Source organism: Empidonax traillii, unplaced genomic scaffold (genome assembly GCF_003031625.1).
Source record: "Empidonax traillii isolate 1590-97213 ecotype Southwest subspecies unplaced genomic scaffold, ASM303162v1 scaffold104:size2570737, whole genome shotgun sequence".
Classification (NCBI taxonomy): Eukaryota; Metazoa; Chordata; class Aves; order Passeriformes; family Tyrannidae; genus Empidonax; species Empidonax traillii.
Window position 1 is genome coordinate 332,075 of NW_020955297.1, and position 20,347 is coordinate 352,421.

The 20,347-nt window shown below is 53.3% G+C and overlaps 3 protein-coding genes across 7 annotated transcripts in view; all 3 read left to right on the forward strand.

The window, feature by feature from the left end:
• The window catches only part of PLXNB1 (plexin B1), a 78,627-nt gene extending 74,334 nt beyond the window's left edge, over positions 1-4,293 (forward strand). For all 5 annotated transcript variants that reach the window (XM_027882237.1, XM_027882240.1, XM_027882239.1 and 2 more), the window contains one exon: positions 311-4,293. In XM_027882237.1, coding sequence (XP_027738038.1) covers positions 311-415 — 105 coding nt within the window. In that variant the 3' untranslated portion in view covers positions 416-4,293. The remainder of the gene's footprint in view (positions 1-310) is intronic.
• A 3,577-nt stretch (positions 4,294-7,870) lies between these two features.
• Positions 7,871-16,378, forward strand: LOC114056762 (SRSF protein kinase 3-like). Its single transcript, XM_027882228.1, has 11 exons — positions 7,871-7,916; positions 8,074-8,182; positions 8,651-8,738; positions 10,314-10,401; positions 10,576-10,682; positions 12,580-12,742; positions 13,693-13,778; positions 14,227-14,334; positions 14,750-14,819; positions 14,904-14,996; positions 16,191-16,378. The coding sequence occupies exons 1-11, from the start codon at positions 7,871-7,873 to the stop codon at positions 16,376-16,378; spliced, it is 1,146 nt and encodes a 381-aa protein (XP_027738029.1).
• A 1,021-nt stretch (positions 16,379-17,399) lies between these two features.
• SETD5 (SET domain containing 5) overlaps positions 17,400-20,347 on the forward strand; it is a 64,485-nt gene continuing 61,537 nt past the window's right edge. Inside the window, exon 1 of the mRNA XM_027882243.1 lies at positions 17,400-17,485. The gene's annotated coding sequence lies outside the window, so the exon portion shown is untranslated. The remainder of the gene's footprint in view (positions 17,486-20,347) is intronic.

The window sequence follows — 20,347 nt, forward strand, 5'->3', positions numbered from 1 at the left end:
GCTTCTTTTTTTTGACTCCAATACCCAAAAACTCTACTTTGAAATGAAATGCAGTTAGTTCAGAAAATTTACTGAAGACTTAATTTTCAGGTGAGAAGTTTAGCATTCTTTTTGCCCTGTGAAGATTATAAGTTATTGGAATGAATCTAGATTACCTATTCTGTGGTTAATTTGAGATTAATTACTACATACCTACTCTGGACTTGAGCCCGCTGGATTCCAGCTTGGGGCTCTCCACAGAGCATGGAACTGAGCTGGTTGAGTGTTGTGTGCTGGAGAAAGGCTGCCAGTGAGCTCTGTCTTGTTGCAGATCATTACTGCCTTGGAAGAAGACCCAACGGCACAGAAGATGCAGCTCGGATATAGACTGCAACAGATTGCAGCAGCTGTGGAGAATAAAGTCACAGATTTGTGACAGGCACAGACAGACTGCTCTCCCCTGGCTGAAGGGGGACAGTGCACATCCTAGTCTATACACAGGGTGTCCTGCTGCCATTGGAACCAGACTCTCCAAGGAACCTGCGGGTGACATGAGCAGGGATGGCCAAGGCAGTACAAAGTACAGGCGTCCTTGCATCTCAGAGAATATTTTTTTACAGTTTTTTTTTTCTTTTTAAAAGCAAAACAAAACAGAAAAAAAGGACAAACTTTGGTTTTTCCCTGGCAGACTGTTGCGGGCCCACACAGGTCCCTCCTACAGATGTTACGTGAATGTGCCAAGATCCCAAACCACATTGTTGAAGAGCCAGGTGACAACACCAAGCACTGTGCCTGTGGAGTCCATGGATGCCCTTGCCAGTGCTGGGACACTCCCTGCTGCACCTGCTCGCTTCAGTGGGGATCAGGAAGCTTTCCCTGGGCTGACTGCTGTGCTATCCTCTGTCCCCAGCTAGCGAGCACTTCTGCAGTGTCCTACCTGAGAAACTCCTGACAGCAATGCCCCTGCTGGTTCTGGATGTTGGATGTAGGAAGGAGATGTCTAAAGGCGAAGGTCTTTTGCTCCCCAGTGCTCTGGTCTCTGGCAGCTTGTGCGTGGCACCTGCTTGGCTGTAACGTGCTCACCAGCATGTGCACTTGCCCAGGGGGCCACTGTAAATGAACAGCACCCCCTCGCCCTTCCCCTCAGGACAAATTCAGCATGTGAGAGTTGCTGCCTGGCTCGCCTCCGTCTCCACTGACCCAGCTCGGATCTGTCTTCCTGGTTCCTTGTGGTCAGAGGTTGCCCTGCTCTTTGGAAAAGCACAACAAATGCCTTGTGCCACTCCCCTTTCCTTCGGTGTCCAGCTGTTCTGCTGCTCTGAACTGGACTTGTAAATACCCTCAGAAAGTTAATGTATTTAAATGCTAAAGGAGAATGTTTAACTTTGTGGCTTTGAGACAAAGCTTTTCTTGGAGAAGTATCTCTGTGCACTTCTACTGACAAACGTCTGTCAGCACTGGAGCAGTTTTCTCCGCTGCTTTGTCTGCAGGGATAACTCATAGGTGTCTCCGTTGTACCAACAGCTCGCTGTTCCCCATGGGATCAGCTCCGGGCTCTCTGTTAGGCTTGCCTTACACCTTATTCTCAGCTCTACTTCCCAAACTCTCCTGTCATGGCACATCCAAGAGTTATTTGGGGAGCTGTAAAGTCCAAGGAGCTGTGAAGCACAACTGCATTGTTCCCAAGGAGGGTCAGGTGTCCTGCAAACAGGAATGATTCTTGTATGGAAGGAGAGGCTGGGACAGGCACAAGCACAGTTAGCTGGCAGCTGTCGTGGGGCAGCTCCTCACTGCTCCTTCCTTAGTTCCTCCACCTTGTGAAGAGAGTCCTCTGCCCTTCTGAGAGCCAATCCCTATTTATAAGGGTGCCCTACTCATTCTCTTCCTCCTCTGCTGCTAATTCCACACTGATGTCCTACGTTCCTAGGGCAGGTAGACAGGTCTGACTCCTCTGTCACTTCCCTGATTGTGGTGATTGTGGGGGCCAGGAGATAGCAGAGCTAGAACAGGGGAGTCATGTCCCTGTCTCTCTTTCCATTGCATATAGAAGTAATTCCAGGCCTGTCCCATCAGCTCTGTGGCTTTCTGCAAGTGCTGTGCAGTTGCAAAACTGTTCTTGGAGCAGTATAAAACAGGCTGATGCTGGCCTCTCTTCCTACAAAGCCAGCTCTCCTGTGACCCTCTCTCAGCAGTGTTCCCAGGTAGTCTGTGCGCCCAGAGTACGATCAACATCCCTGTGCCACCTTCTGCTCCCATCCTGCTGTACAGAGCACTAGGGTAGCTGGATGGCTGCTGCCAAGAAGATAGGGGGGTCAGAGTTTGCCTCTCTTCCCCGAGGTGGTGACCAGCTCTAGTCTCACTCCTGCCTGACCACCCATTTCCACAAAAATTTTGGGAACTTAGCGTGTCTAAAACCTCTGTCCTGACTAAATATGGTTAAATTGGCCCCAGAAAAGCTGGGTGGAGGAAAGGATTGGAAAAAGTCAATATGATGCATGTAAAGCCCATTCCATTAGGAACTGCAGGAGGTGATTCCCTGGTTTGAGGCAGGTGCAGGTATAGTGGTGGAGTAATGTTGTCCCCTTTTGTGTTGGTGGATGAACTTTCTGCCCCAGGCAGCAAGGCCTAGTTTATGGCCTCTCCAGCTCACTGAGTGCCTGCCAGGAGCCACAGGCTCTTTGCTGGATTTCTGGCTCTGCAGACTGGTAATGTCTGCCCCTATTTTTGCAGAATTATCTCTGCACTTTCCCAGAAAAGGGTGGCTTGAGGCTTAATTCTCAATCCGCCTCACACTGGCATCCACATCCTCCTTGCTTCTTAGTAGTGCTTCTGGCTGTTGGAAGTGATTTGCTTTCTCCCAGTGTATCTGTGAAATTCTGCTTTTATTAGAGCAATAATCAAGAGTTAAACATAGAGCTAAACATAGGTGATTGATTTATTTAACATCTTCAGCTTATCCTTGCGTGGCTGGATAGGAGACACTGCCCAGTGCAGGTGCAGTGAGGGTGGAAAGTTGGTAGTGCCCATCTCTTCCCATTCCATCTGTCCTCGGTGTTCTCGATACCAGCATCCTCCTCCCCTGCAGACATGCACTGAAGGCCCCTCGCTGGGATCAACTTGGGTGTTTAGGCATGGCCCCTCTTCCCTCCGTCCATGCCCCTCTCCTGTGGCAAAATCCATTACTACGACAGGGTTCAGTTGCATTTAAATTTGCACAAAACAGGTTTTGTTATGAAATTTCCTGTTGCAGGGAAGACTTATTTATTTATTCCCGGCGATCCTTCTAAGTTTCCTCCAGTCTCTGCCTGATTCCACAACCAGCTTGTCAGACTCTCTGGAGATGAACGTTCCTGCTCAAGGACAGAGAATCCTCCCTGGGTGTCCCTGTTTGACTACAGGTAGCAAGTTCTGTGGGCACCAGCAGAGAGAGCCCTGCCACCACGGCCGGTCCCCTCCTGTGGGACAGGGGCACAGTGAGGGCATGTGGCTGCTCTAATGGGACACTCAAAACGGTGATGAGTGGCAGGCATCCAGCTTTATTTAGTACTGCGGTCAGAGAGAGGAACTTGCTTCTGCCATGGTCTGGGCGAAAGGCTGAGAACTGATCAGTATTAAGATAAATCTCCGTTAGTGTATTTGAATGTCTCTCTCGTTGGCATGATGAAGTGTAGCTGGCACCCATGTGATGTAGATGTGAGAGCTCTTGCTTTCATCTGTCTGGTGGCAAATTTAGGCTGTACCTGAAAGGTTTTGTGTGTTTGTAGAAATGATGGCTAATTTTTTTTTAAATGAAAATAGAGGGTTCTTGGATGCTGCTGCCTCGGTGGAATGCCGTTTCTTTTTCAGGGTGTGCCCCAGTTGCAGCCAGATGCTGCTTTTTTTTGTGTGTGTGTGCCTTTCTTGTGGGGATTATTCTTTTGGTTTCCAGAACACCCAGGGCATTTGCTCTAATAGTCTTTTTCCCAGTCCTCTGTCCTGGTGACTCTGCCCTCTCCCAGCCTTGTGACTTGGTGTCTGTCTGTCTGTTCAGGTATGGCCTGACCTGCATTTATGCCCTGCCACACCTTGAGTTCTGCTCAGAGCACCCAAGGTACTGTCTTTCTCAAATTGGAATTAATAATTAATATAAAAAGCTTGAAAAAAATCTGAATTTTGTTACATAGTGTAATAACTGTTTGTAGATACTGTTCTGAGATGTAGGAATCTATTGGTGATATAAGAGGTTTTGTCTGTAAATAATCAGTTTAGAGTCCAAATGATTTTAATAAAGAGAATTCTTACACAATAATTCAATAAATTTTAATATACAACCTCTGTGTCATGCTTCTGTTGCATGATGATGCAATTACCTGGAACGTATTTGCCTCTTTTTTCATCCTAAGTGGAAACCATGCACTCCTGAGCACCAGGACCTGGGAGCTGTCTGAGGAAAGCGGGGCTTTTCTCTCCTGCCCCCTCCATAGGCTGTGTTCCTTTGAGATAATCTTGTGCCACCTTCCACCTAGATCCCAGTGCTTCTGCAGTTTCCAGAGCTCAAATACCGTCTCTGCCCGCAGGAGGAGGCAGCCTCCCTCCACAGACACTCTGTTGGGCTGGCACTGAGGGCACGTGGCAGCTCTGGCTATGGTCTCCCACCGTGGGTAAGGGTCGCTGAAGGTACAGTTTATGTTGGTCACTGTTGTCCACCAGCGTGAGGCAGAAATCAGTGTTCCTAAATTACCAAAACAACTTAATTCTAAATGAATTTACACAGTTCTTCCCAGACAGAAAGCTGGCTCCTGGCCCATCTATCCTCTTTTCTTCCCCCCCTAACCCCCCCAACTTCCTTTACTAGCAGAGTTTTGGATAGAGTCTGCCTCTCCCTCTCCTTTAGTCCCTCCTCTCTGTACTCTGTGTGTTCTTGTTGCCTTTTAGGGGTCACAAACCACTTGTCCCCCACCCCTCGCTGCCCTGCAGAGCTCAGTACCCAGCCTGGTGCAGCCTCTGCCCCCTCCCTTGGTATTTTTAGTGCAGGGAAGGCAGGTGAGAGCAGAGGGGCACAGGCAGGGGGAGAACCGCTCTGGGAGGCCCCGGCCTGGGTTTGGCAGCCTGGAGCTGCAGCAGAGCTACTGCGAGGCAGGGTTAACCCTTCGCTGCAGGGCTGAGGCTCAGTCTCTGCAGCCTCAGCCAGGAAACCTGAGCTGTGCGAGCCCAGGGCCCCAGTGAGGGGGAGGCCAGACCATGCCCAGCTCTGGTGCAAGGCTACGGCATGTGGCAGTGGGGGAAAAAAAATGTGATTTTTACTGTGTGTGGCCTTTTCCTCCCCAGTGTTGCGTGGTGCTGGGATGCTCGGGTTCCCTCAGGGCTGCAGGGAGGATGTTACTGCAGTTGCTCTGCTAGAGACAGGAACAGGGGAAGCGTGGGCTCTGTGGCACCAGCACCATGCTGTGATGGTGTTCGGCTGCATGTGGGCACTGCTGGGGAGGGTGAGGTGCCTCAGGTCTGGCAGTGTGGCACACAGGTGGGCTTGGGGAGCCTGTCCCCTGTGCCAGGCACCGGCTGGGGATGGCCGTGTCAGGTAGATGGTGCTGCAGTAGCAAGTCCTGCCAACGTACTGCTGGGAGCAGTGGGAAGACTGAGGCAGCCCTATGTTTTCTGGGTCTGAGGATGGTGCAGCAGAGGGGGAGGATTTCTCTGTTTCCATCTTAGCAGAGCTGTGAATTTCCCGCTATAAATAGTTGCTGTGGAGACTGTGGATCCACAGCAAGCTGACAGACCTGCTGCCAGAGAGGCAGGGAGAGGCCAGCAGTAAAGTGAATCCACCGCAGCTGTCTGAGGTCTCCTGCTATCCCAAAGCCAAGGTTGTTCCCAGAAGCAGTGCTGTGATCCGATACCCTGCCCCGCTCCTCACCGCGTCCATCCAGCGATGCACAGGAGTTTGGTCTGCTCAAGGACACCCCTCCCAGGGCAGCACAGACTAAAAGGAGAGCAGGACCAGCTGGTATCTCACTTTGGGAAGCTCCAGAAGGAGCCAGATGACAAAGGGAACGGCGTGCCCTGCCCTGGAGCTGCTGCACGGTGAGTCTGCGCAGGGCCCCGGGGCTCAGCGACCCGCGCGCCGACAGGGCTGCTTGTACGTGTTGTGACTTGCAGGGATGCTGCGCTCAGCAAGGGCTTGTAGGTCTGTGTTGGTGCAGAAGATGAAGGTGTGTGTTTCTCTGGCGAGCTTGGCCCGTTTCTTTTAGCTCTGGCTGTCCAGGTGTCATAAGGCATTGTGGAGCTCTGTGTGCCGTTCTGTGCAGGTCAGGGGGAGGTGTCCAGGGCAGAGGTGAAGCATCATCGCTCCCTGTCCATGGCTCTCATAAACCAGACAGGACCAATATTTGGGCTGAAGTTCGCCGAGCTAGTCCAGGCCTGCAGCAATTCAGTGGGCTCTGCACAAAATAATTTGAATGGCAAAAGCAAGATAAGTTGTATTTAACTTAAAGGTGTCAAGCAACGAAGGACTTAGAAACACCAAATGTCCTTTATCACAAAGCTTAGAAAAGTGTGTTTCCCTCTCCGATACCAAGTTGCACAGGAATACTCTTCATCCTTTGCCAGTACTCCCATCCAGCTGGGGTGGATGGAGGTAAAGCCTTGGACACCTAAGGATGGACTTGTCTTGCCTTCACAGCAAGAGGGGCACCAGGGCCCAGTGAACTCGCCAAAAGCTCCATCAGCCCTTACACTGACTCTTATCTCTGGGTCTTATTTTCTTGCTAAAGTCTCCTATTACCATAACACTCCACCAAGGGAAGATGCTGTTGAACTGTTGTTTCTCCAAGCTCATGAGTTTTCCTTTGACAGGTGAACAGTGAGTGGCATCATTAAATCTTTCCAGCTGTTCCCCAGCTCTCAGCACTCCCTGTCACTTGGCTCCCACTGCCACCAGCCGTCTATAGTTATTTCTGAAAACCCTCTGGTTCAGAAGGGTTCCTAGCTTTAGCAACTTGATTTGGGGGATTTAAAGGTCAATAATTCTACCTGTGGTGATGGTCTATGGGGATTATTATCACCTGTCTCAAGCTCTGACAGTGGGTGTTAGCCTGAAGCTCTGGCAGTATAGCAAGTGACATTTCCGAATTTTGAAGGGCTGGTTTGGGAGTGCCCCAGCTACAGCAGTTTACATCTGTATTGCATTAGCAACAGAGGCTCTGGGCTGCTATTTCAGGGAACCAGTGCTGAAGCCAGCTCTACACTGATGCTGCAGCGTGGGGGGACAGCAGTTGGATTAGTGTGTCTGTACTGTCTTGGTGTTTGTACCTTGGGCTGTCATAGTAACAAACCCTGGGAGCAGCCTCTTGCTGGGGTGTCACAGGATGGTCAGTGATAAACCCATGCCCTGGCCCTGGAGCTGGGCTGTGGGCAGATGAGGAGTGCTGCAGTGTCTAAAATGCAGGTTCTGCTTCACACCTCTGGAGCTGGGGGCTCCTCCTGACAGCCAAAGCCCAAATGCTTTCCCTCCTCAGCTGGGATGGGGAGGGGATCCCACAGATCCTGCTAAGCCCCTGAAAATCCATACTGGACACAGGGAAACCTGAGACTCCCACCTGGCCCTGGCCCTGGCCCAGCCTCAGCCTGCCAGCTTTCCTCTTCTGAACTCTTAAAATAATCCTTGTCTCCATGAAGTGCCAAAAACGTTTTTAAAGCCTGGTTCCAGGAGCTAGTGAAGGGAATGAGAAGGAAAGGAGCAAGGGGATAGCAGGGGTAGAAGAGGGAATCAGTGTGAACAGTGTGCAGCAGAAGTACAGCTGCTCTCCAGCTCTCTTTTAAAGGAGTAAAGTGCTGAAGATCACACTGCCTGTGCCCCACAACCTGGTTCCCTTCTGCCTCCATCCCTCCGTGCCAGGATCTGCTGCACTGCTGGGCCATGGAGGAGCAGGTGCAGGAGGAGATGCTGCCAGCCCAGCACACAGGTCAGTCCTTGGGCATGTGGCTTTAGAGCCGAGATCGTGCCAGGTTCGTCCCAGGGCAGAGGAGGTCACCGGGACCTGTCTGGCTGTCCTCAGCTGCTCCTTCAGTCTAAGAGCATTTAGAGATGTCACTGATGTCCCTTGGCCATGGTCCCTGCAGGAGGCCACCACCCCGTGCAGGAGGGAGAGGTGTTCAACATGCGGTACCAGGTACTGCGCGAGCTGGGCTGCGGTGCCTTCGCCACCGTCTGGCTGTGCCAGGACATGAGGTGAGAGGTGAATTGTCTTCTGGGGAGGTGGGAATGGGTGGCTGAACACCTGGGCAGGACCAGAACCAGCAGAGCACAGCTGCCTGCCTGGGATCATATCAGCATCCCCGGGCACAGGGAAAACCTGGCAGTGAGATCAGCAGAGCTGGTCCCCAGAAACCAAAGAACATAAATGAGGTGGGATCAGCCCTCGCTCTGCATTTTCTTTTCTCATTTAGACCCTGCAGTATCCATGCTCTGCCTTTTCCTCTCCAGTCCCTTGGTGGTTCCTGGGGCAGCTGTACTGGCAGATGCTGGCAGAAGAGATGCCCATGTGCCTGGCGTGCTGCAGACTGAGGCCAAGAGTGCTTGCACAAGGGCAGCACCCTCCCTGGGAAGCCCAGGGCTGGGTGACTGGGAGAAGGGGAGGTGCTGCATGTTAGGGCCACTCTAACATGCATTGGCTGGCAGCTGTGGTTCATTTCCCAGGAGGAAGAAACAGGTAGCTGTGAAGGTCCTGAAAAGCAGGGAAGGCTTTGCTGATACTGCCCAGGATGAGGTCACTCTCCTCCGCTGTGTAAGTAAATTCTGGGGCTCTGTGCTTTGCTCCAGAGTTCAGGTCTGAGTATCAGCCTCACCATCCCCTCTCCCTTCAGATCTCAGTATAAGGTGCTAGGTGGAGAACAGGAAAAAACCTACAAAAATTAGGAAATCCATAGAAATCACCCTGTTTTAGCATTGGCTTCTGCAACAGGAACCTCCTCCTTCCTCCTGTCATACTGGGACATGCTGGTTGTGTCCCACTTGCCCTGTCGGCGCATTTCTTTTAGCTGAGACTGAAATCCAACAAGTAGGAGGAACCTGCAGAAAGATAAGGTGGATAATCAACAGAAGAAGGTGGTAACGTTCCTAAGAAGGAGATGGGAGTGTGTGCTATATCTGTGTCATTCCCAGCTCAGGAGACATCCCTCTATCGCAACAGAGACTGAAGTAAAAGGAAATATCTGCAATACAAAAAAGTATGATGTAGCAAAAATATAATAAACGTCTGAAGTCAGAAAGCTTCTTCCTGCCTTTGCTAATGGCGGTGGTAATTAAGTGTTTGTATCTGTTTCTCAGTGAGATTTCTTTGAAGGTGCTTGGGCTTGAGCTGCTAGTTCTAGGAAGCTCATGGCTACAATTCTTTAAGCTTGCCCAAATACAAAGTTACATCAGTGTCAGATGAGTAAAAGCCATTAAATTTTACATTTTAAATTACTCTGTGGCCTTTCTCCAACAGGTTTGAGAAAGGTTTAGTTCACACTTGTAAATCTGCAGGCCCTATCCAAAGGGACATGAGCCAGATGCAGTGATGCAAGAGGAAGTACCAAGTGGCACTAATTTAATGTAATCAGAGGGCTGCTTTTCTACACATCAGCACAACCCTGCATACAGACCGAGCCTTACCCCTGATTTATTAGTAATTGTCTCTGAGAGACACGCCTGCCCATTCAGCAGCATACAGCTGGTTCCCAGGGCTGTTCCCACCAGCACAGGGAGGTCAGTGCCTGCAGAGCTGCCAAGAGAGGCAATCTGGGCCCCTGTGGCTTCCAGGGCTGCTCACCCCTGTCGTGCCAGCACAAATCTTTTTCACAGAAATTGCTGAAGGGATAGTGGGAGTTTTAAAAGGTGATATCCCAGCCTGTTGCCCTTAGCCAGGGAGGCACACAGCCATCCCTGCTCTGAGAACAAGGAGCAAAGGCTGCAGAAAGGCAAAGGAAATAGCCATTGCTGCTGGGAGCAGGCAGCTGTGTTCTTGGGGAAATCCCTCCCAGCACAAGTAGGAGCACTTTCTGGGTCTGCATGGATAGAATAGGCAGTAGGAAATCTGCTAGACACTATCAGCAGGATCAGTGTGAGTTATTTTGACACTGTGAAGGTGATGGTCCCACCTGGGCAAGAGTGGGACAACATACAGAAACTCATTCCTTGGTAACAGACTCTGCTTGTGCACTTGGAGCATTTGGTTTTTTCTGATGGTGTTTTCATGGGATTTGTCATGAAGTGCCAATTTTTGGAAGAGAAAGTCTGTCGAACAGGATAAAACAGGTGCAAGGTGTCCTTGTGCTTATAGTGTCTCTAATTGCAGCTTTCTTGGAATCCTCCCCCTCAGGTGAACTGTATGAAGAAGAAGGACCGGGCAGGGGAAAACATCATCTCTTTGTTAGATGACTTCAGAATGATTGCAGAGAATGGCTTCCATATCCTTCTGTGGAGAGTGCTGCAGCTCTGAGCCAGCAAAGCCTGGGCACATGGAGGTGGCTGGAGGGGAGAGGTTTTTGAGGAGATAAGGAGGTATTTGGTTGCTCTGGTGAAAGGCAAAGGGCTGCTGGTAAGACCTTCTCCCTGTTAGTGAATCCCTGACTCTTTCCCACATATGTGCCTGGTATTTGAGGTGCTGGGTCCTTCCCTGCGATGTCTGATGGGAAACTACACAACCCAGGGACTGCCTTTGCCTTTCGTGAAAAAGTCTTTACAGCAGGTGAGAATTTAGCTGGAACTGGGCGAGGGCACCAAGGGACTGTTGGCTAAGGGACATGCCATAGTCTTCTTCCCAAGGGGATGGATGTTACATGGGCTTTACTTGAGTGTTACTGCCCAAGCTGCAGCCTCCTTGGGTTTGGGAAGGAGTCAGGGCCACCACCATGGAGTGCCAGCAGACTTGCACCAGGGAGTCAGGCCTGGCACTTCTGTTTCCATCATCTCAGTAATCATGGAGTTCTCCAGCAATTCTGCTGCTCGTAGGGGTAGCAGGGGGCAAACAGCCAACCAGAGTTCTGCGTCTTGTGGGCAAAACACATGTATCTCTGCCCTCCTGCTGCCCTGAGAAGTCCCTTCTGGCAGCAATGCCAGGCCATTGGCATTTGCCTTGGCATCAAGCCGTGGGTAGCACTGTCAGCTCCAGCAGCTTTCTGCATGGTACCACTGAAGGCTGCTCGAGGTCTCCCTTCCAACCTTCCAGGAATTCCTGAATTGCTGATGTGGTTGGCTGGTTCTCCTCCCGTGTTAAGGTTTCCTGCACAGAGCCAACTCCTCCTTCATCCCCTGTAAGGATGTGGTGCGCCACTCAGATTGTGAAAACTGAGTTTCTTATGCACTGGCTGTGCTTAAGGCATAGGGAACCTGAGTGAGGCCTTAGAAGAGTTAAAATTATATTTTGCCTCTCATGCTGAGCTTTATCAGAAGTCTGTACACTTGCCAAGATGAAGATTTGCTACGCTGATTCCTGTGCCCTTCTAGGGACAATAAGGAAGAAAACTGTTTCCTCCATCCTTTTTTTTCTGGAATAGCCTCTTCTTTCTCTAAAGAAGCTCCACTAACACCTGAATATGTTACACAAAAATGTAGTGGCATTCATCTATGTGCCCCATTTTACACACAGGCATTTTGCTTGGTCCATTATCTGCTTTAATTGTAAAATCTCAGACCTGTTTCCCCCCTTTAGATCAGCACTGGAGCAGTATTTACTCTTCTGATTCATTCCAGTTTAGTTATTTAAATCTTTCCCCGCGTTTCACAGTTACCATTTAAGGCTGGTATTTCCCTGGGGCTGGTGTTCATCCCAGAATAGAATTTGATAATACAGAGAATATTTGCCAGCCCTTTACGACTGTCCAGAGTGTTTAAAAAACAAACGTAACTGTCCCTGTAGCGTTTTTGCCGTTACTGATTTCTGATAGTGACTGTTCCTCTCTGGTAGGTGTTGTTTATCTCTCCCTTTTGACAGGTCAGGCTCTCCCTGCTCCATCTGAGGCTGTTCTTTCCCTACATGGCTCTCCTGCTGGGCCCTGAAATCCTCTCCAAGCACTCACTCACGATCTCTCCCACCTCCTGTCTGGGTTATGCTGTGCCTCCTTCTTTCCTTGTACGATGGCACACCCTCCCATGCCGTGTCACTGTCATTCAAATGGAAGTTGGGGGCTGGTTATAATCAGCAGGAAGGCATAGTGGTCCTAGGCCATAACAGCTGTACAAACAGGAGTGATTTCTCAGAAGTTCAGCTAAGCGATTGTAATGCCTCCTCATAGCCCCATCCTCCTCCCATCTTCCTGGGCTTGCCCACGCATGGCGGTATCTGTGGATTTTCGTGCTGCCTTTTGCTGCGTGTCACCCCAAACAGCCCTTTCCCCACTGGGCTCCCCAGGCCCCCGCTGGGCACGTGGGGCCCTGGTGCCTGCTCCTCCTGCTGTGTTGTGTAATGGAACCCCTGGAGCCTGCTCCCACAGGGCCACCCCAACAGGAAATAGCTTACGGCTGATGGTTATCGTCAGTACCAGAATGCCCACAACTACCATACCCGCTGTGCCTGGCTGCTCTGAGAGCTGCTGGGGCAGGGGGGGTTGGTGGGGCCCCTCGTGATGTGCTCCCTGCTTGCCCAGGTGCTGGCAGGGCTGCACTTCCTGCACAAGCGCTGCCGCATCATCCACGCCGACATCAAACCGGAGAACATCCTGCTGTATGGACACGACAAAAGCCTCCCAAGGCTTCTCATGGATACGCTCGACTGTGGCCAGAGAACACATGTGAAGCTGAAGGGAGCGGGTGAGCACTCCAGGGGTGTTTCAACATGTTTATTGCTGTGAGGGAAAGAGAGAGGCAGCAGCTATAGACACCCAGGTCACATGTACCTGTTAACAGCCCCACCGTGGTCCCAAAGCTCACTCTCGTGGCTCTAAGTACAGGACAGTTCTCTGTGTCCAGTGTTTTCAGCCACTGAAAGGTTTACATACAAAAAGGTTCTATCAGAAAGCTGTGTGACACTTCTGCTCTTTATTTCCCGTATTTCTGAGGTCTGTGGGAGACTTGTATGTACTGCTAATCTTCAAGGCCTTTTGAGACATAATTTATTTGCAGGGAATGGTGTGAATATTGAATAAGATGTAGGGCTGGAGCATTTCTCAGGAGATTAGCTCATCTCCCAGCCATGAGACCTTTCATATTATCCCTGCACTGTGTTCTCCCATGAGCATTTCTCCCATGACAGTGCTGTTTTGTCTCTCAAACTCTGAGGCAATCAAGGAATCCTAAATTAGTGACTGAGTCTTTTGCTCAGAGCAGAAAAGCACAGTATTAGGCATAGGCTGACAGCTCACTGCAAAGCACTAAAGCAGGAATTACTCTTTCCTAGGGTCATATGAAAATGTAACCTTCACGGTTCTTGCCAAGCAGGCAGTGTCCAAGGTCTGTGAGAGCCAGGCTGCTGAAGGTTGAGGAGGAATTACAGATGTTTTGGTTCTGATCAGTGCTGGTAGGATGTGTTCTCTGGGCCCACCGTAATTTAACCTTGGTGCTAGAGGAGCCTTGGAGCAGGACAGGAGCACATCACACCATTTAACTCCAAGCTACCATCCTTCCAAACATCCTCTTGTTTTCACTGGATATCAGTGCTTCCTTTGCATTTCCTCAAAAAACAGAGATGGCCTCTCCTGTGGTAGGTGATGTGTACCTGTTGGTTCAGAAAGACACGATTTCTCTCTGTCCTTTCCATCTAGAAGGTGATCTTGGCAATCAGTTGGAAGAATCTGACTTAATGAACATAGAGGTGAAAATTGCAGATCTGGGCAGCGCATGCTGGACAGTGAGTTTGCTCTGAGTCTCAATCCTGTAGCAACCCTGGAGGCTGTGTGCTCCTTTCCATCTCACCCTGTATGTCTGTCCCGTTACAGCTGAGCAGCTATTTCAGTGCGCTGAAGAGATGCCAACTTTGTGGGGGGTTATATTCAGCACTCCCAGCTCCAAGCTGGGCACTGAGCTGCTGAAGACACTGTCAACTTTGGACATTTCTCCAGCTTGCACCTAATCCCTGCAATTAGAAATTCAAAACTATATTCAGTGTGAAACATTGGGAGGTAGATTCCCCCTGGTGTCAGTGGGGCTGGGAATGTGTTGGCTGTGCCCTCTGCAGAGCTGAGAACATGTGTTCAGTCCTGTCCTGCGTCCCCTCCCTCTGCGGGAAGCTTGTGACCACCAGTGTTGCTCTGACTGGCTTATGGATGCCAACTAAAGGGAGTTTGTTTCTGTTTCAGTACAAGCCCTTTTCCAAGGAAATACAGACCCAGCCATACCGTGCCCTGGAAGTGCTTCTTGGATTAGACTATGGCACTCCTGCCGATATTTGGAGCACAGCCTGTCTGGTAGGACTGGGGACAATGCTGTGCATGCAGGGAGGCGACAGACACAAACTGGCCAGGCCAGTATGTCCTTGGCACCCAGCTTTTCATGTAAAGCAAAGCCTCCTTGCTGAGAAGGCAAAAGGGGCTGTCTGCACTCGTTCGCTTTGGGGTGAAAGTGTGCTGCTGATAAAACCCACTCCTAATTAGTTTAAGCTCTAAGGCAATTCACACTCTGTGTATGTCAGACTGAATCAGGCACATGCTGCTTTTCATCCTGACAGAGCTAAAGGTGCTGTTTCACTGGGGTAGAGATCAAGCCAGTGTATTTCCGTATTTTAGGATCAGGTTTGTGTGATCATAAGGGAAATCGATGCTTTCAATTAGCGGGGAAGAAAAACTCCAAGACACTGAATTAACAGTGCTACTCCATTTCTAGGCATTTGAAATGGCAACTGGAGAGTGTCTATTTGATCCTCAACCCGGGAAATATTTCTCCAGAGATGACGGTAGGACTCTATCAGTTTTATTCTTTTCACTGACAGAAGTGTCACAACCATTGTATCTAGATGTGTTTTCCCTCCTCTGTCTAGATCATGTTGCTCGAATCATCGAACTCCTGGGAAGAATTCCTCCTCAAATTGCTTTCTCATGGAACAAGTCAACAAAATTTTTCAGCAGGCCAGGTAAGAACAAGAGTAAGGAAGTTTACTTTAAAAATCACAGTGGACCTCTGACATACTCCTACTCAGCTCACACTGAAACACCCCAAAAGTTATGTTACACAAGACAGAGATTTCATAAAGAGCAGTAACACTCCCTGCCCTGCCTACCTCTGCAATCCATGAGCATTCCAGGGATGAATATTAAATCCTGAAAAACAGTCATAGCAAACACCCGACAGGGAAAACAATTCCATTCTTTCTCCTTTGGATTTGGAGAGAATGGAAATACAGACAGGAAACAGCTACACACTAGGAAGGCTGAAGAGTGTGTATCTGGTTGGATTTCACCCGTTCACTGGCAGAGAACAATGATGACCAGGAAAGGGACACTCATATCCTTCCAGCATGGCTGCTATATTTAGTCTTCTGACCCAACTGTAACATCTTTTTTGTTTTATTCTCCCCAGTTCCTTTCCCTTTGACTCATCCGTCTTGAAATTCTTGTCTTTGACCACACCGCATCACATGACTCCACCCTTCTGCACTGTGGTCTATCATCCTCTTTCTCTGCTTTCACACTCACCAGTCTCACAGCCTCAGCCTCCCCGCAGCTCATTCAGTGCTGAGTGCTGGTGCCATGCTGGAATCCAACAAGCACCTCCCTGCACATCCACACGCTTTGCTCACACTTATTCCTTCTGTGGTGCTCATAAGAAATGAGTCAAAACTAGTTCTGCATTCACTCTCCATGGGAAAGAACCTGGCCTGACCACACACATTTAACCTGAATCATCATTTACACCACGGGCTCCTGGGGACGAGGGCAGCTTCTCGGTCAGCTCCTGGGCCCCACGGAGCTGGTAAACAAAACGAATTCAACATTAGCGTCTTGTGAGCTCTGAAACAGCCAGATGCATCCGGGTGCCTGTGGGCAGGCCCAGAGAACAAGCAGCAATGGCAGGGCTATTCTGGGAACAATTTGAGCACTCTTGGCATGTTGTCAGCTAGGAAGCGCTCGGGAACGGGGAGCCTCCAAACACTAGCTTGGGAAGATGTATCACCCGAGAGCCAAAGCTACAAGGGGGAGCGCAGGTGGAGGTCACAGAGGCGATGCCAGGCGGGGATCTCTCAGGGGGCTCTGGGTTAAGGCCGAGGCGCGGCCCCCTCAGTCGCGCCGGTGTGACTGAGAGGCCGCGCCCGCGCTGTCTCCGCCAGGCGCGCTCCTGCGGCTGTCCCGGCTCTGCCCCCGCAGCCTCCTCGGCACCTTGGCGGACCGGCACGGCTGGACCCCGCGGGCGGCGGCCGCCTTCGCCGCCTTCCTCCTGCCCGCGCTGCACTACGCGCCCGAGCGCCGCGCCAGCGCTGCGCAGAGCCTGCGGCACGCCTGGATCACCGCGCCGTGACCGGGCCCGCCGGCGGGGGCCAGACCGCCCGCCCGCCGCCCCGGTGCGTGTCCTCCTCCCAGCGGCCCCGCCGGCCCATCCACAGCGCTATCCCGTCACGCCCGGGCTCCGCTCCTTTCCTCCCGCGTCCCTGCAGCGCTGCGGACCGCACGGAGCGCTCCCTCCGCGCAGCTGCACCGGGCGGAGCCCCCCGGCCGAGCTCGGGAAGAGAGCGCCGCGGGGCCCCTCCTCCCGCCGAGGGGCCGCCCCTCCGCCTCACGGCCCCCGCGGCCTTTGTTAGGGTCTCCTGGGAGGGAGTCCGGCCGGCGGGGGGTGCGCTGGCCCCGCCACCACCTCCCGGGCGGGGCCAGTACCGGTCGCGGCCCCGGGCGGTGCCCCCGGGACCCCTCGGCGGGACCCCCCGCCCCCCCGCGCGCGGACGTGCCGCGCGGCAGGCCCCGCGCACGGCAGAGCCGCGCATGCGCCCGGAGCCCCCCGCCCCGGCGCTCCCGGCCGCCCCCCGCCCCGCCCCTCCGTTCTGCCACGTGTCCCGACGCGGGAGTCGCCCCGCGCGCTGCGCTCGCGCCCCACCGGCCCCGCCCCTCGGCACGTAGCGCGGCTCGCTCGCCGGGTGCTGCCGCAGCCCCGCCCGCCCCGCCCCGCCCCGCGCCGGAGCCGGAGCCGGCGCCGGCCGCCCCCCCCCTCCCCCGCGCCAGACTGACGGCCCCGCGCACCAATGGGGCGCCGAGACCGTTGCACGAGCGGCGGGGCGGGCGCGCGGGGCCGAATGAGGCGGCGGTGTGGGCGGAGCCGCGCGGGCGGAACGCCAATGGCGAGGGCGGGAGGGCGGGGCCGTGGCGGCCGAGGGCTCCCCGGAGGGGCGGGGCGCGGCGCCGCGGCAGCCAACGGGGAGCGCAGTGGGCGTGGCAGGGGCGCCCCTGGCGCCGGCGCAGGGGATCCCCGTGCGCCCAGTGCCGTTTCCGCCCGGCCCGGGGAGAAGCTGCCGCCGCTGCTGGGGGAGGGGCCGCCGCCGCGGCCGAGCGCTCGCTCCCGCCGGCTGCCCGGGACACGCTGTGGCGCCGAGCCGGGCCTGGTGCCGCGCAGGGGCCCGGGGAACGGGCCGGCCAGGTAAGCGCGGGCGGGCGGGAACTGGCCGTGCCCGGCGGCGGGGCGGGAACGCCGGGGTGGGCGGCGGGGCGGGCGGCTGCGGGGGGCTCCCGGCGTGGGCCATAGCTCCGCTTGGCGCTTCCTCGGCGCCCCGGGCGGCAGCGCCCCGCCGTGTCCCCGGAGGCCCGGCCCGGGCTGACCCGGCCCGGCGCGGAGCGCGGGCATCATGGCGGGCCCGGCGGAGCGCGGGCTGGGGCTGCTGGGGCCAGTGCAGGGCCGGGGCTGGGGCACCCGCGGGGCTTTGTCGGTGGAAGCGAGCGCCGGGGAAGCCCCGGTGCAGCTCGGCCTCCACCGCGCCCCCTCGTCACCTCATTGTCCCGCGGGGCCGCGGGCATCGTTGTCCGGCCCGGGGCAGCCCCCTCTGGGCCGCCGCTGCCCGCCCTCGCCGCCGGTCCCTCCGGGCCTCGAGGGAGGCGGCGTTTGACCTGCATTTTCTGCTTTCTCATGGTGCCCGTGCGGCGCTTTCTCCCCCTAACTCGATGCTCCCGGCGCCGGAGGCTGCAGCGCGGATCCTCCCGAATTTGCTCGCCCGTCACCGCGGGTTGCCCGGGAGGGGTTCCCCGCCGCCCTGCCCGCGCCCCGGCCACCTCCCTCCCCCGCCGGCACCGGCAAGGTCACTGCCGGCCGGCGGCTCGTCCTTGGGTGCCGGTGACCGGAGTTCACCGCCGGGCCGGGCGGGGAAGCGGCGCCGGGCACCGTCTTGCCGTGCCGGGGGGAGGGAGGGCAGTGAGGCCGCGCGTGGCTCGGGGGGAGCGGGGAAGCGGGTGTCGCAGCGAGGGGGGTTCGCAGCCCCTTCCCGGCTGTGTCCCCGCGCTCCTCTGGCACCAGCTGAGATCCTGGGGGTTCTCTTTAGGGGGGTGAGCGGGGTGTTCTGCGGGGCTGGAGAGGGCACGGGTTGCTGCAGGGCTGCGGTGGCTGCTGCGGGCTCGGGCCATGATGTAATGGGAGCGCTGGGGGCATGGCGGGGGCGAGGGGGCGAATCCCTCTCCTTGGGTGAAGGATGCAGCTGAGCCTCGTAGAACTTGACGTTGATGTGCTGGTATATCATGGATTTCAGGCGGCTGCCCCCACCCTGGCTGGGTGTTGCTGCCAGAAACCTAAACCCAGAAAAGGAATTTCTTATTTCTTCAATAATCAGAGATTCCTCTTTTCACTTGTATAGGAAATACTAGGATTTCTTTTTTTCTGCTTCTTGTGGTTGACCCAGGAAGTCATCTTGTCGCCAGCCTTCTGGGTTCTTTTTTTTTTTTTGCTGTAGAGGTGCAGGGAGGAGGGTGTTGCTGTGCTCTGGATCCTGTGGGTAAGCGTTGAAGGCAGTGACAGCAGCTGCTGTTGGCTGTGGAGCTCTGGTTGCTATGAGAGAAGCTTCACTAGACTTGGCTGCTATCTCCAGGGAAGGACAGCAGAGCAGCCTCCATTAGTGTGGTGGTGGAGGGATGGCTGGCTCACATTCAGCAAAGGGCTTTACTTTCCAGGCCGTTTCCACAGGCCCAAAGCAGAAGCAGGGGTATGTTTTGGTCTGGTGGGACAAAAGCCTCCAAGGTGGGTTTTGTCGCTGTTCTGGAGTTAATGGAATTGCGTTAAAGTGTGGGCTGAAAACCCCAAGTTACCGTTTCCACATATTTTGGTCTGTGTGAAAAGTAGGACAGCGAGAATTGATATGATCTTCCTGTGAAGTGAAGGCTGCAGTCGTGTCTCTTTTGAACTCCAGCCTCCTTCTCAGCCAGTAACAGAGCCAGATGCTTTTCTTATTGTTTGTATGTCTCCTTCCTCCCCTTCCATCGCCTGGGCCCCACTTGCCTTATTGACTGGAATTTCTGCTGTGTGCAGTGGGTGTGTGCAGCAGACACCAGCCTGCTAGTGCTGAGGAGGGATTTTCCATTCACAGACCAGGGAACAGTCAAAATAAAGGCCAGGCTCAACTTTGGGACTGGAAACAGAAAGTGGGGAGAAGAGTTTCCCTCTGCTGTGTATTAAAATCTGTTCTCTGTGCTTCTTACCTGCTTGTTATGTCAAAATGTACAGAAAATGCTCCTCAGCTGTGGAATAGGGAGGTGAAACTCCTGTGAATAATGGGAAAGATTCCTCCCTTTCGGTTGACTGAAATGCTTGATGAAGGAACAGTTTGCAGGAGGCCATTTTTGACGTGACTCTGTATTGTGGAATCTGCCAGCTCCCATCCACACTCTGTCTGCCTGACTGCAATAGCTTCCTTTTTTTTTTTTTTTTTTTTTTAAAGGAAGAATGAGTGCCTTTCTTATCTGCTTAACTAACTATTTGGCACTGGCCACTGTCTGTATGATATTGTGTTGTTGAGCTGGAGCTATCAGCATATTCCAGTGCAGTTTGTTAGAGATGAAACTGTTAGTTGAGGTATGCAGCATGGGAATACATTAGCATTAGGAAACACTGCCATCTCTGTAAACTAACACCTATCATGGGGAGCCCCTTGCCCTGGCCTGAGTTACCCAACTTAGAATTACTGTGAGCTTGAAGCAAAAATTCCAGGACCAGAATAATGTGAGAGAGATTAAAATATGCCCTTAAATCCGCTTGACTGGCAGCAATCATGTGGTAGATTGCAGACTCTGAGTAGCTTTTGTATTTGAGGATCTGTAGCACCCAAATTGTTTCACAGGGTGAGGTGAGCAACTTCTAACCCCTAAAATGCTTCAGTCTTTGGGGCTGAAGGTGTCATTTGCTGCCTAACATGAAGTGATATGACAACAGTAGTGAACTCTGGATTTTGTGAGTATGAAAACTAGCTCCTCGGTTTAATGAAATACAGAAAGTGATCTTCATGGCCCCTTAGTCTTTGTTTAC